We start from the raw sequence: 13220 nt of genomic DNA, 5'->3' as shown, positions 1-13220 counted from the left end.
GTTTAAGAATCAATGTTGTTTAACATCAGCACAAATAACCCTTAGTGGAAAATATGGAGTCAAGCATTTAAATTGAAAATGCCTGCTCATACTCTATAGTATATAGATTATATTGACTAAATATTGGATATTGTACCTCCTCTGCCTCATTAAAAACTCCTCCAAGGATAATCCTATGGAAAACTTTAGCTATGGAAACTGATAATTCACATTCCCACCCCAAAAATACCACTGATCCATCATAGGGTGTAAAGGATCAATGAACTATCTGTAGACTTCGGGAGGCATTCGTATACACTCTCACTGGAGTTTTAAAGTGAGGTACAGTTTATGTGAGCACTGAAGAAGGCTGAGATAAATGTTTCTCAATTACTGATGTTGAATCATTTTATGCTTTTCTCAGCTCCTTTGTTTGTGCATTCCTTTGCTTAACATTAGAGGCCATTTCTCTGCAAAATATGGCTAGCAAATTGACGGAATACATATGGAGCTTTTCAAAGAATCACCTTGTTCTGTTGTGATATTCCTTCTGTGAGGAAAGACATATAGCAAAAGGGTAGTCCTGTGATCATTTCTTCCCTTTACTCTAAGAAAATATACAAGCAAAGAAGAAGAAAGGAAAAGCAGCTGCCATGGGAACCAAGTCCATTGACCTTTGGCCCAACTGCTGAGCCTTCAAACTTTCTGAAGATTTATCTTCTAAGCATGTGGCTCTTGGAATTCCAGTCCATTTTTTCTTTCTTTTTTTTTTTTTTTTTTTACTTTTAAAGGGATAAGTAGGCGTCTTTAATGTATTAGGCTAGAGTTTTATGCGCCAAGATTATATCAGATATTTACATTGTACTGTAGTTGTAGTTATTTCTTTTGAAATTTTCTAAAGACCATAATCATCTGGGTTACAAACTGCCAAAGGTAAGAAGAAAACCAAGACCAGAGGATAAAGGGAGTATTTATGTATCTGGAAAATAAATTTCTGTTGCACAATCCAACTCGTTTTGCTTCTGATATCTGCATATTTGGCAAGTGAGTAATGTTTAATCTCTGGTGCCTGGACCCTGTAAAGAGTAAAGGGACTTTCCTAATATCTGACATCTGAAGAAAACAAATCATGAATTGAAAAAACAAAAACAACAACAAAGAAACCCTGGAAACAGACTACAAGATGAGGCATTGGTAGGCGTTTTACTTTGCAAAAGAAGGTCTGTTAAAGTCAGAAAGACTTCATTTTTAAGTGATTCATTGCAAACTGCAAGGTTGATGGAACTGACTTAAGAAGGGCCTGGGGATGGGGAGGGGGTGCGGTGTGGAGAAAAAGCAAAAGGAATCCTAGCCTCAGTGTTCCTTCTCTCTGTCCTTGACTGCTTCCCTTACTCCTCATTAGGTGGCGCTGTCTCTTGCTTCTGGAATCTCAGAGATAAATCCTGAAACTACCAAACACTCTGAGAATCCAGTTCCATGAAGAAAGAAGATGCACGAGGTTGGCCTGACTCACTTACCCAGATCGGAACACTGGACCACTCGAAGATGACACTGGCAGCGGAAGGGACACACAGGTCCCAGGGGCTCCAGGTGTGGTAGATCAGGAGGAAGACCAGAATCTTCAGTTTCTGCTGCGCCGGAAGCCTCATCTTCCAGCATGAAGTCGAATAAGCCTCGCTGTTCAAACGGTCCAGCCCAAGAGGCTTGTGCCAGAAGGAGTAAGATGAGAGTCGCCTTCATGATTATCTCATGTATTTGCAACAGCCTGGGAACCTGGAACAGCCTGGAACAAAGCAAAAGATTCAGGAGTGAGGTTGCCACTTAATTCATGTAGTATTTCTTACATAATAGCTCATAGCAGAGTGAATACAGAGAAAAATATAGAAAATAACACTTGGTTATGCAGAAGTCAGGCATTCAAAAAGTCTTTGAAAGGTGGTAAAGGTGATTACAAGCACATGTAAACCATTTGCTTACTAGTAGCAATCCAAACAGGACTAAAAACGGCTTGTCTCGTCTTGGGGCCTGAATTATGATGAGGTGGCACATCACTGGCCAGTTGCTTTTGACTAAGAAATCATCTTGGCATTTTCCATGCTCATTCAACAGTGCCATACCACAATCAAATAAGTCTCTGCCTACACAGTGAGACGTCTCCAACTCCTACCAGAGACACCTCATCAAGCCATGTTCATCTCCAGATCCTCTTGAGTTTTCCTTGGTCTAGGGTCCCTCTCCGTCTCCTTAAGTTGTTGTTAAGAGACTCCTACTCATTTCTGTCCTGAACATTTCTTTTATTCCAGACCCATCTTCCACAGTGTTGCCCAAGTCATTGTCTAAAACTTCAGTTTAACCTCACTCAGTTCTACTGTCACCATTGGTTGACATCTCATGACTTGTCTACGACAATTGTGTTCTCTGATCTGTTGATACTGAAAGCTACATTTCTCTGCATCTTCCCTCTCTCTCTCAAGAATAGACTTCAACCCTGACACTCAGACCCCCTTGCCAATTTGCTTACCTATCTTCCGAGGAACTTTAGAGATTATGTGAGATTCTGGGGTTCCCTCCTGTATGTCCCGACTCTTCCAAGCAGGGTGCTGCTCTTTGCCTCTTCTGTGATCCCAAGCACACTGCTCTGACCTCTTTTAATGAACTTATCACATATTATAATGTGTTTTGTGTGTTCATTCTGTCCCCACGTTAGCGGATGTTCTCCCTCAGGGCGTGTCTTATTATTCCTTGTTCTGTACCCATGCCTTGCACAATATTTTGAACACGAATGACTCAGCTGAACATCAGTTTATTAACAATACAGTGTATTCTGTTTGTTCCAAGAAACCGAATAGGTCTGATGCTTTAAAACACCAAGTGTGTATTTACACCAAGTGTCCAGTTATTTGGATATAAATTAAATAACTCCAAATGACCAGTCTAAATAACAAAGTACATTTGCTTAGATGGAGATCAAGCAGTCTATTTTTGAGATGGTATGGCTTAATATCCCTGAGCAGCTCTATAAGCAATCCCCAAGCAGATTGCGGGTGTTACTTTCAGACTCATGATCTCAACTTAGAATTATACATTTACTCTTGTATAGCTGCACCTCTGCAATTACAAATAAAATGTTGTTTGAGTCACACTTTGCCATCATCATTACCAAATAAGAAAAGAAAACAGCATCTTTGAAGAGATCCAGAATACATATCCTAGAAGCTTTAGCCAGATCCACTAGGAAAGAAACAAATGGTTTGTCATTTAAAAAATTCCCCTTTCATTCTTAGTTCTCATTTAGTACTGGAGTGTGTCTAAAACAGCACATAGCATACAGGACCGTGATTTTCAATTAAAAAGCTCATAAAGATTGTGATTCACTCAACTGCCCTAAGTTCAATACCAAGTGTTCTCTAGCAGCCCATTCCCACTGAATTCCTGGGTCTCTCTTAAAGGGAGGTTATTGTTTTGGCAAGAAGTTTTCTTGGATTGCTGTAAAGGAGAAGCCTCCTAACTGTTTCACATTAAAATGCAATGTTTATGGTTTACCACAAGTTTGCTGGCCTTGCATATTTAATGCCTTGTAATAATTTTAGGAGAAAAGAAAATGAATCAAAGTAATCTCAGCTTTAATAAAGGGGAAGGAGAGTTAGTGCAGATGTCTCTTGATAATCCATTCACCAGAGCAGAAATGCCTGGTGGCTTCTCTAACAACCCAAAAAAGGAAATGTTGAGCACTGGCTCAGAGGACCACTCATCATTTATGTTTGTTTACCCTTGTTAAAATAGTGCAAATTCTCTGCACAATCTTCCCTTAGATTAAAGCTGGATACAGTTAGACTGCATGCCACCTCAGCTATTTGCTCTTCTCTCTCTCTCTCTCTCTCTCTCTCTCTCTCTCTCTCTCTCTCTCTCTCTCTCTCCTTGTATGTGTGTGTGTGTTAACTCCATTATCCTAGAGAAGAAAAGCATGCCTGTAAATTTTATTCAAATTTCCCATGATATTCTTTTATAATTTTTTTAGAATACTCAAAGTTCCAGCATGCTAGAGCAATTAATATTTGCCAAGGGTCCTCACGATTTCTTCAGTGTTTTTTTTTGTTGTTGTTGTTGTTTTTTCCTTTTGTGATAAATAGCAAATAGAACAGCAGAAAGAGGTTGTTCTTATACAAACAAAGGAGACTGTAACAGAGGCAACACACTTTTTGCATCTCATGGAAACTGTTACTCTCAAATATTTGCAAAGCCACTCTCACTAATAATGGTTGCTGTAGTTTAGAAATCTCTCATCAAAAGTAATACTTCTGGCCCCTGTTTAATTAGCCATGTCATCCAGATTAACTTTTGTATAAACACGTTTATACTTTTGGTGGTTGTTTCAAAGCTAAAACTTAACATTTAAGTATCAAAAGAATCTGTAAATACAGAACAAAATTTAAATCCCCCAGTATTTGTTGAATTCAAAACTTCAGTAACCATAGAAATAACTAAAAGAAAAGCAATAAAAGTAACATTTGTTCATAAATAAGAGCTACTATAAAACTCAAATTTTGTTTTGTTTTGTTTTTCTTTTCTTTTTTTTTTCCTGGTAAAATAAACAGCAACAGGGGGAGAAAAAGCCATAGGCATTGAAATCACTGGGGCGTACTTAACTAGTCTCTTTACTCTGCTTACCATTAAAATGAGAATCAACCCCCACCCTCACCTCACAGTCAATGCACCTCTTCAGAAAGTTTCATTTGCATTGAATATATTGACAGGAACATTTATTTATATCCAGGAAAGTATACGGCTGTACTACCTCAGATCTTAAACATAATAAATATTTTCAGTGTTGCTTTCCACCACTCTGGTAATAATTCCTATTCATTTCTGGTGTTGCAGAAACAGACATTATATCTCTATAGCTAGACTGTTCACTTGCTGAGGTTTTAAAGGATTGTGAAGTATGCAAGAATCCAGGACGGGAATAAATCTTTAAATAGCTAACCTAGGCACAAGCAGCAGACTAGTTTAGAATGCTTTTCTGTTAGCAGATCATAAAGAGTGAAGCGTTTCATCAGTACAAATGCAAAAACATCAGTATAGACAGTCGTGGTGTTGTTACAGGTTTTTAATAAGCATCTTTGCAAGAATAAAAGAGAAAGCAGTAAAACAATGCATTCAAACAATTATTTTACCGAGTACTTCTGTTTTCAAGCAACTCTTGTTTCTAATGTTGCATCAAGATTATTAAAAGTTTAGCACAACTTCTTTCTCATTTCTTTCTCTCACTAGGTAGTTTTTTTTTTTCCTGCCCTCCACTTGACGGAAGTTTTATGAGCCTATAGCAGAGTTCAGGACAATTATTGAAAGCCATACCTTTTAATCCGGGTATTTGCCACGGGAGCCCTCAGAGCTGAGATGTAATTACACTAAATATTCAGCCCCAGCAAAAGAGTTTGCAGGTGTGGAAAGGAGGAGGGTGCTGCTCTCTGGCACTAGGTTGGGAACCTCCAGCTTCTACTCCATAGCCCAGTGAGAAACGAAGGTTTCACTCAATGAGCACAGCCAGCTGACACCCACATTAGATCATATGGTAATGATACGTCTCTTGTATTGTAGCCAGAAACTTTATCGGCCTCCTTTTCCCCCCTCCACGTTTGCTTTATTCCTTTTGCATCCGCCTAACATTCCAAACTGCTTTTGTCGTCTAGTGGAGTAACTTGATTTGAATTTTCTCTTATTTGTTTTTTTCTCCCCCGAAAAGATCGTCACTGAAGAGTTTGTCTCCCCACCCCCAACCCCATTCCACTCTCCACCCTTTCCAGCCTTGTTTGTGAGTAGTATTTATTAGCCTTCTGAAATAACATTCGTGTGTGTGTGTGTGTGTGTGTGTGTGTGTGTGTGTGTGTGTGTGCGCACGCTTTGGAGATGTGTGGGTCTGCAAAATGGAGTGAAATGAATCTTGTAGTTGTTTTAAATGTGGTCTTCAGAGCAGCCTCACATGGAATTCCGCCTGGGCTCTGAGGTTCAAGTGCTGTGCGGTTCTCTGCTCATTTTGAATGTATTTCTAGGGTGTTCTGGAAGAAAGCCAGAATTTAATCTAGAAAGCATGTCATTTATTATTTTCATTACTCATGATTTAAAAATCTTTCTTATTGTCCACCCTTGGCTGTTGCTAAATCAAACACATAGAAACCAGAAGCTGCTTATAATATAATTTACTTTGTAGGTTAAAAAAAAAATGATTTTTAAAGATGGGACCTTTATGGAGTCAGGGCTTTCTGTGGCTGTTTCCAAATTTCAGTAAACAGGAAGAAAAGAAAGAAAGTGCAAATAGATGAAGAAATGTTTATTTAGTCACTGGAAAAAGTTTTAGAGGTTTTATAATCCCGCTGCTGCTGGATCCTGTGGGTGGTTCTATTTGCCTCTCCAGGTTCTGACCTGCATCTTTAAGCTCAGGCCCCCAGGCCCTTACCAGGTGGGAACTTGAAATCAACATCTGTGAAAAGTTGAGAAGATCCCCCTCTGCACCTCCTCTCTCCTCCCTCTAGCCATCTAAGGGTATGTATGCTCTTGCAGTAAATATTCTTGAGGTCTATGAAGCTCGAAGGGATTAAATTCTTGAGAGGGAATCTGAAGGAGGGGGAGGGGGAGCTACATTATTTTGACTCTGTCCCCAAGTCTGACTGTTTGTGCTTTAACTCTTCCTTCTGCCCAGCCCCTTCTTACAGTGAGTGACAACATACTGGGTTATTCTGGTGCCTGGGAAAGAGTCAAGCACAAGCCTTAGTTGACATTGCTCTGAACACCAGTACCTTTCCTCTAGCATTAATTTATTTCCTCCTCTGTATGTTCCTTGTATTCATATCTTTCTTCTTACATGTGATGACTCCTTGTTCACATTACAGCTCTTTATGTACCTGTCTTGCTCCCAAAGAACGTACAGAGTCACTCTAATATAGTCACAGTATTTAGGGAATTATCTCAGTAATACCCTGTGAATTACCAAAGGCAGTCAAATATTGACTGCGGGCTGGGCTGCACTGTGACCATTATCTTTTTTAATCTCTGATTTGTTCTTCCGCCATATGGAACATTACTAGAGTGAATCACGTGAATCGCGGCAAACTACGACAGTACTTGTTACCCACTGTAGAAGCAAGACAGAAGAAGAAAGAAAGGCAAAGGAACAGGAAAGAAAAGTAGAATACAGATGACAGGAGCAACAGAAAGAGATCTACACATCATTTCGTTTTTTACTAGTGGAGTCGCTTGGTTTAAGGTTCACGTCTGGGTTCTTCCCTGTGAGAACAGGTTTATGAATTAAACAGCTCCCGCAACCTCTCTGCTCTACAGTGGCTGCACCCCTGGAATGAATGCACAGAAACCACTCCTCAATTTGTATCTTTAGATGTAACATGGAAGAAGACAATAGACAGAAAAACTTGACTTAAGGCCTGGCCTTTTCAGTGTAAGTTCTCCGTCAACATTGCCTCCCTTTATTCTCTGGCGTGTTACATAGTTTTCCCTTGAATCAGGCAGGAGGAATAGTATTTACTCTTTCTATTTCTCAAAAATGAAAACTGGAGACCAGTGACCCAGCCAAGCCTGCGCAGCTGGTAAGAAACAAAGCAAAAAGCAACTCCCAGAGGTTCTCGTTCTGAATCTGGGTTACAAAGCTGTACTACATCATAAGGGGAATAAGTATTAACCCAGAGAGAGTTATATTGAGTTGCTAAGATAGCATACCTTCCCATGTTCAAAACTGTGCTGAAGTTCAATACTGGGGCTAGAGAAACAACTTAGAAGATAGCGATATTTGCTCCTCTAGGCTGTCAATGTTAATTAATATCTGAAATCCAGGTAAAGGTGAAAAAGCCAATTCCTCAAACACATAACACACACACACATACACCACTTTTATCGTTATCATCATCATCTAATTTTTTAAAAGTTTTAAAAAGTTACAATACTGCATAAACCTTGTTCATATATATGTAGAAATAAATACTTTCATGACTTTTTAAATTTAGTGACAACTTTAAATTTCCACACATTTTTATCAAACTCCATCTTCAATTTTCTACAAATTATGTAAGTGTTATATCAAATATATTATCATTTCCTTTTTTAGAGGCAAGAACATAGATAGATCACTGCAAAGTCATAAAAGGAAGGTAAATACATCATCAGGAGAGTCCATGTCTGCGTTCTTTATGTTAATAAAGATTGATGCCGAGGCTGGAAACAGCACTTTGTAGAGATTGCTTAAGCGCCCCCTGGTCTGCAGCGTTTGAGCATTGGATTCCCTGAAATCCTGGCTGCCACATAGATATGTGAAATATTCCAGCTCCCAGTGAATACAGAGCTGTTGCTAAGTCCGCTCACACTGCGATATGCTCACACTGACAGCCCTCCAGCTAGCACAACTGCGATCTACATGCTCTCAAGGTCCATTTTAAAGTTAGTCACTCTTTCTCACCAAAAGCACACACAAGTGGGTTAAGTTACACCCTGAATATTACACATCTGAAGAGCACTGAAGCCCAGAAGGCCCTCCTGACACACTTGCTTTCTAAGAGGTCTTGGAAGTGGGTAACTATCTTCAGAAACTGATGAGACTGTCTTACTTCTAGACTGATTATCTAACATGAAATCAAGACGTGCAGACTTTGCATCACTCTACACCTTAGCGACATAGACAAATTTCTTCCCCAGCAAAGGAAAATAGGTAGGATTAGACCTAGTGAAGCTTGAGAAAAGTTTCAGGAAAAGTTTGTGTGTAGAGAATTTTCCCTTCGGCTCTCTTCTGCCTCAGTGTCCCCAACCGATCGCCACTGTGTTCATTACACTTGTAGCTCATATGAGTTAGCAAAACTTTTCCGTCCCACAGGCATTCAACATTTAAAATGCAGGCAGCCATTGTGCTGCTTCCTGTGTGAGCTAATGCTGAGCTTTAAAGAAGGCTAATGGGTAAGACATTAAGAACTCTATCTGACCTTCCCCAATAACACACACACACACACACACACACACACACACACACACACACACACAAACACACACACACACACACACACACACACACACACAAACTTGTTCTTTGCTCTGTTACTGTGGCCCTTGTGGACATTGTTTCCTAAGCCTTGCTTTGGACATTCAAGTTCAAAAATAAGAACTGCATCCCCTCTGTAGCCCAGCCACTCCCAGCTCTAACAATTTTCAAAGCACTGACATCATGTTACAATTGAACAAATTTCTTCCTTAGCATTTGAGTTATATAAGCCTGGTTCTAATATTTCACTTTGTATTATTAATGACACAGCTTTCTATTTTGTTTGTTTTGGGGTTTTGGAGGTTTTTTTTTCTTCTTTTTTTTTTGAGACTGGGTTTTTCTGTGTACCCCTGGCTGCCCTGCAAGTCATTCTGTAGACCAGGCTGGCCTCAAACTAACAGAGATCTGCCTGCCTCTGCCTCCTGAATACAGTGATTAAAGGTATGCACCATTACAGCCTCTAGACACAGCTTTCTTTATATCTTAGTTTTACTTGCTTTTGAAGATGCTAAGATGCATTTATGGACTTTATAAACCTTCATAGGCTCCAGGTTAAGATTCTGTACTCTGAGCCATGACGCAGAGTAGCCTGGGCTGATGTAAACAGTGCATAAGGAAGACACAAAGATACAGCCTTTCTCTGAAAGGCCATATTCTATCACTTAACTGTATGACTCTTCAGTGTTTAAGAACACCTTTTTTTTTTTTAATTCTCAATTTCTGTCAAAATATTTAGTTTTCTTTCTGTACTACTAATAAGTCAGTATGTCCTGGGCCAATCAATCAATGTTTATTGAATAGCTGGAGGTACCTAGGCAAGGCTCTAAGGAAAGAGATGTCTAGTAACCTGTCCATAAATCAATAAGCAAATATCAATTAAGGAACGACTATAAAAGAAATAATCAGTTTTAGGTATGGGAAAGGCACAAAAAATACAAAGAACAACTCAAAGGCCATGGCATCAAAGGATTTATATATCATAAAGAAATAAGAGGCAACGGGTTATTTATATAAGTGCGTCTTAGCAACATCATGGCAGAAAACCTACATATAAAGCACAATTCCTGGCCAAAATAAAATATGATATAGTTAACAAAAAAATGTCTTAGTAAGCCAGAGGAGGAATAAGGTGGAGGTCATTTTACACTTGAGTGGTTAGATAACTGTTTGTGAAGAACAAGGTAAAATATGAGCGGAATCATGAGAAATTAAAAAAAATGCATTTGGCATGAAAGGAAGGCGATGGCTTAATTGAGGCAGGCAGAGCAGCACCAATAAAACCTTGAATGCAAAAAAAAAAAAAAAGGCAGAAGATAACGTGTAATGGAATGGAAGTTTAATAGATGTTTTCTTTAACAAGCTGGGGCTCTTTCATCCTCCCTTGACTGTTCAAGAGTTGCCATGAGTGTTCAATGCTTCACAGTGTTACAGAAGTAAGACAGGGGAGAGCCAAAGGACAGAAGGACTTTGAAAGTCTCTCATGAGGCACGTGTCCAAGTATTCATTCATTTCTTCAGCAAATAGTCAGTTAGTGATGAACATGTTCCAGCTACTGTCTAGAAGCTAGATTTTTATCAACGACACTGAAAGGACATAATAACACGAGAAAAACATTATCTCATCAGGTCATATCCACCCAGTGTGTCCAGGGTAGGAAAACAACAGTCGAATTTGGACAATAATTGCAGGCTCTTGCTTTAGTCTTGACAATAATATCTTGGCAACACGATAAACTTGCCAGACATGGGGCTGCTGCTCCAGAAGCTGATATGGTATAGTAAAGATAAATGTTTGGGTTGCCAGTTATGATAGGCCTTGTGGTGTGTTCTATAAAATAATTATCCCAATCAAAGCTCATGTTGATCAGTTTTAAAAGTGAAGAACTAATGTGTAAGTAATCCATATATTCCTGTGTGTGTGTCAGTTCCACTGCTTGTGCCATATTGGTAGCTGCAGAAGAGTGACTACTTAGCATGCATTACCTTGAATGAGAACACAGAGTGGAGAACAATGATAACACAAAAAAGAATGAGTGAGCTTGCTAAAGCTCTTGACACTTGTGAAAATCTTAAGACATTAACCATCCTATATGGGTTCCATTCTTAGAACAACAAAACAGTGTGTAGTCTCAAGAGTGATGCTGATGTTACAGTGAAGTGATAATTCAGCTTGAAATACACAGCATGAAGAAAGGATTTACATAGTATCGTCATCCTTCTACTGAATTCATCAATGGGAAAGACTTCATTCTGAATGAAGGTATCTCTTACAAAGTGTTGTAAACGCTGACATGTCACAGATGAAACTGCTGTTGGGCCTACAAGTATTAGAAATGACTATAAACTTTAAGGGAAAGAGGTGAAAGCCAGGTATGACCTGGAAGATAATATCCTGGGTCCTCGTCATACCTGTTCAAAGATGAACTGATTTTTACTCTGGAAACAAGGTGTGCCTCCAAAGACCTCCTCCTTTGGTAGTGTTCAACAAAGACAAATGTCCCATGTAAAGACTAAACTTGAGGCTAATCCTAGAAAAGATGCAATAGAACAGTCTTTAAAACCTGGCCTGGGGACACTACTCAGGGGCAGAGTAGCTGCCTAGCATGAGCAAGGCCCTTGGTTCAGTGTTCACACTGGTCACTGAATTCTTTTTAGTGATAATACTTAATTATGGAAATCAACAAAAGTACTGTGTTTGGATTGCCCTTGAACAAATATTTCTTCTTCTCATTATGCCATAGAGAGTTAGCGACAGGTAGGGGGTGAAGACATAGACTCTGGGGCCAGGTTGCTGATGTTTGATCCACTACGTAACTGTACACAGCTTCTCCATGAATGAGATGAGCACTCTCATGTATGGATAAAAATGAGTCAAGGCTGTAAAAAGGATAGACTACACAAGTCTATCGGAGTTGAGGAGTCTCAAGTTCATGTCAAGTAACTGATTTTGGAGTGGACCTAGGATTTAAGAAATTTCTGTCTCCTTCTGGCCTTTCTTTCATTCCTGCCCCTGAAAGCTAACATCCTGTTGACTTTGGAGCATATGGCTGCAGGTCATGTCTGCAGTGTGTGTTTAATTCTGGGCACCTATTGGGTCTGTAAATAGTCTCCTTTAAGTTTGCACTGTAGCCTAGGAAAAGTAAATGCTCTGCCACCAAAGCAGCCTTGTAGAGTTTAAGAAGGCAAATGAATGAAAAGTTTTATTCTAAACTCAGTCCTGCAAAATAATGACTTCATTTAGCAGCCTGTTAAGAACTATCCTGTAGAATCGACCTGTCCTGTCGTTTTCTCTATGGAAGGTATTGCTTTAATAATTTACGAGATGAAATTTTAATGCAGATGGATATTAACACAGCAACATGAAACAACTCCTGATTTGAATTTGGTGAGAATTTTTAGTTTGGAGACAATTCTGTATCTTGAATTAATCTTTTAAAATCACCTGAGCAAATAATACCTCTTGGAAATAATTTATGTGCCCTCCTTTTAGAAAACTGCATGAACTTAATCATATTTTTAAAGTCACTAAATCACCAACACGCAGGCTTCCTTTATAATTAGGAGCCTCTGGGGACAACAAAAGAAACTTGGAGCGTGATCACATTTGGCGTGGCGCTTCAGTTCTAAATCTCTCTGGCACTTCCTTCATCAAAAGATTGGCTTCTCATGAAACATCTTTCCTCCTGGAGGCCAGTTTCAATCACTTCTCCAGCATCACTAATGGTCTAAGATAATACAAAACCCAACTAGAAAGAGAGTGCTTAATTCTTCCCACAGGCCAAAAACCATAGAAGTTTCTGCTATCAAAACATTCTCCAAGTAGGTGATTTGTCTACCCTCTGGAAGATAAGGTTGTTATGTGCCACATAGTGAAAGCTTCTGAGAGAGCGTGGGAAATGTGGAGATTCATTTTGTTTTTAATTCCACTCTCTGTAGTCGTACATCTTTACGGTTGCCAGCTAGAGATTAAAATGTGATGGAACCAGGATTATGGCCATGGGCATTTAATGACGTTATGACAGATCTAGTGGCTCTGAAAGAAAACTTTTCTTTTTATTTTGTTTGTTTTCCCTTTATTGCGACAAAATATGCACAGCATAAATATTCCCATTTTATACTTGAAGTGGTTATGCTAGCAGAATAAAGTACATTTCCAGTGTCATACACCCATCACTGTGGTCCATTTTCAGAGCTTTATCATGCAGAAC

General features: G+C 39.2%; 1 protein-coding gene and 1 long non-coding RNA gene across 3 annotated transcripts in view; one reads left to right on the top strand and one right to left on the bottom strand.

The window, feature by feature from the left end:
* Dcn (decorin) overlaps window positions 1-5590 on the bottom strand; it is a 39699-nt gene extending 34109 nt beyond the window's left edge. The window contains exons 1-2 of one of the 2 annotated variants that reach the window (XM_052753189.1): window positions 5335-5590; window positions 1497-1762 (exon numbers count right to left, since the gene is read on the bottom strand). In XM_052753189.1, the coding sequence (XP_052609149.1) occupies window positions 1497-1719 (223 nt within the window). In that variant the 5' untranslated portion in view covers window positions 1720-1762; window positions 5335-5590. Of the gene's footprint in view, window positions 1-1496; window positions 1763-2500; window positions 2629-5334 lie in introns of those variants that run through there. The other variant, XM_052753190.1, reaches the window with a different exon arrangement.
* A 97-nt stretch (window positions 5591-5687) lies between these two features.
* On the top strand, window positions 5688-10312 carry LOC128119723 (uncharacterized). The gene is made up of 3 exons (XR_008221643.1): window positions 5688-5791; window positions 6392-6519; window positions 7062-10312. It is a non-coding gene; the product is annotated as an uncharacterized LOC128119723 (long non-coding RNA).
* The last annotated feature ends 2908 nt before the right edge of the window (window positions 10313-13220 follow it).

Source organism: Peromyscus californicus, unplaced genomic scaffold, assembly GCF_007827085.1.
Source record: "Peromyscus californicus insignis strain IS unplaced genomic scaffold, ASM782708v3 Scaffold_24__1_contigs__length_46423439, whole genome shotgun sequence".
Taxonomy (NCBI): Eukaryota; Metazoa; Chordata; class Mammalia; order Rodentia; family Cricetidae; genus Peromyscus; species Peromyscus californicus.
Note: the sequence above shows the minus strand (reverse complement) of the source record. Positions and strands in the feature narration are given on the sequence as shown.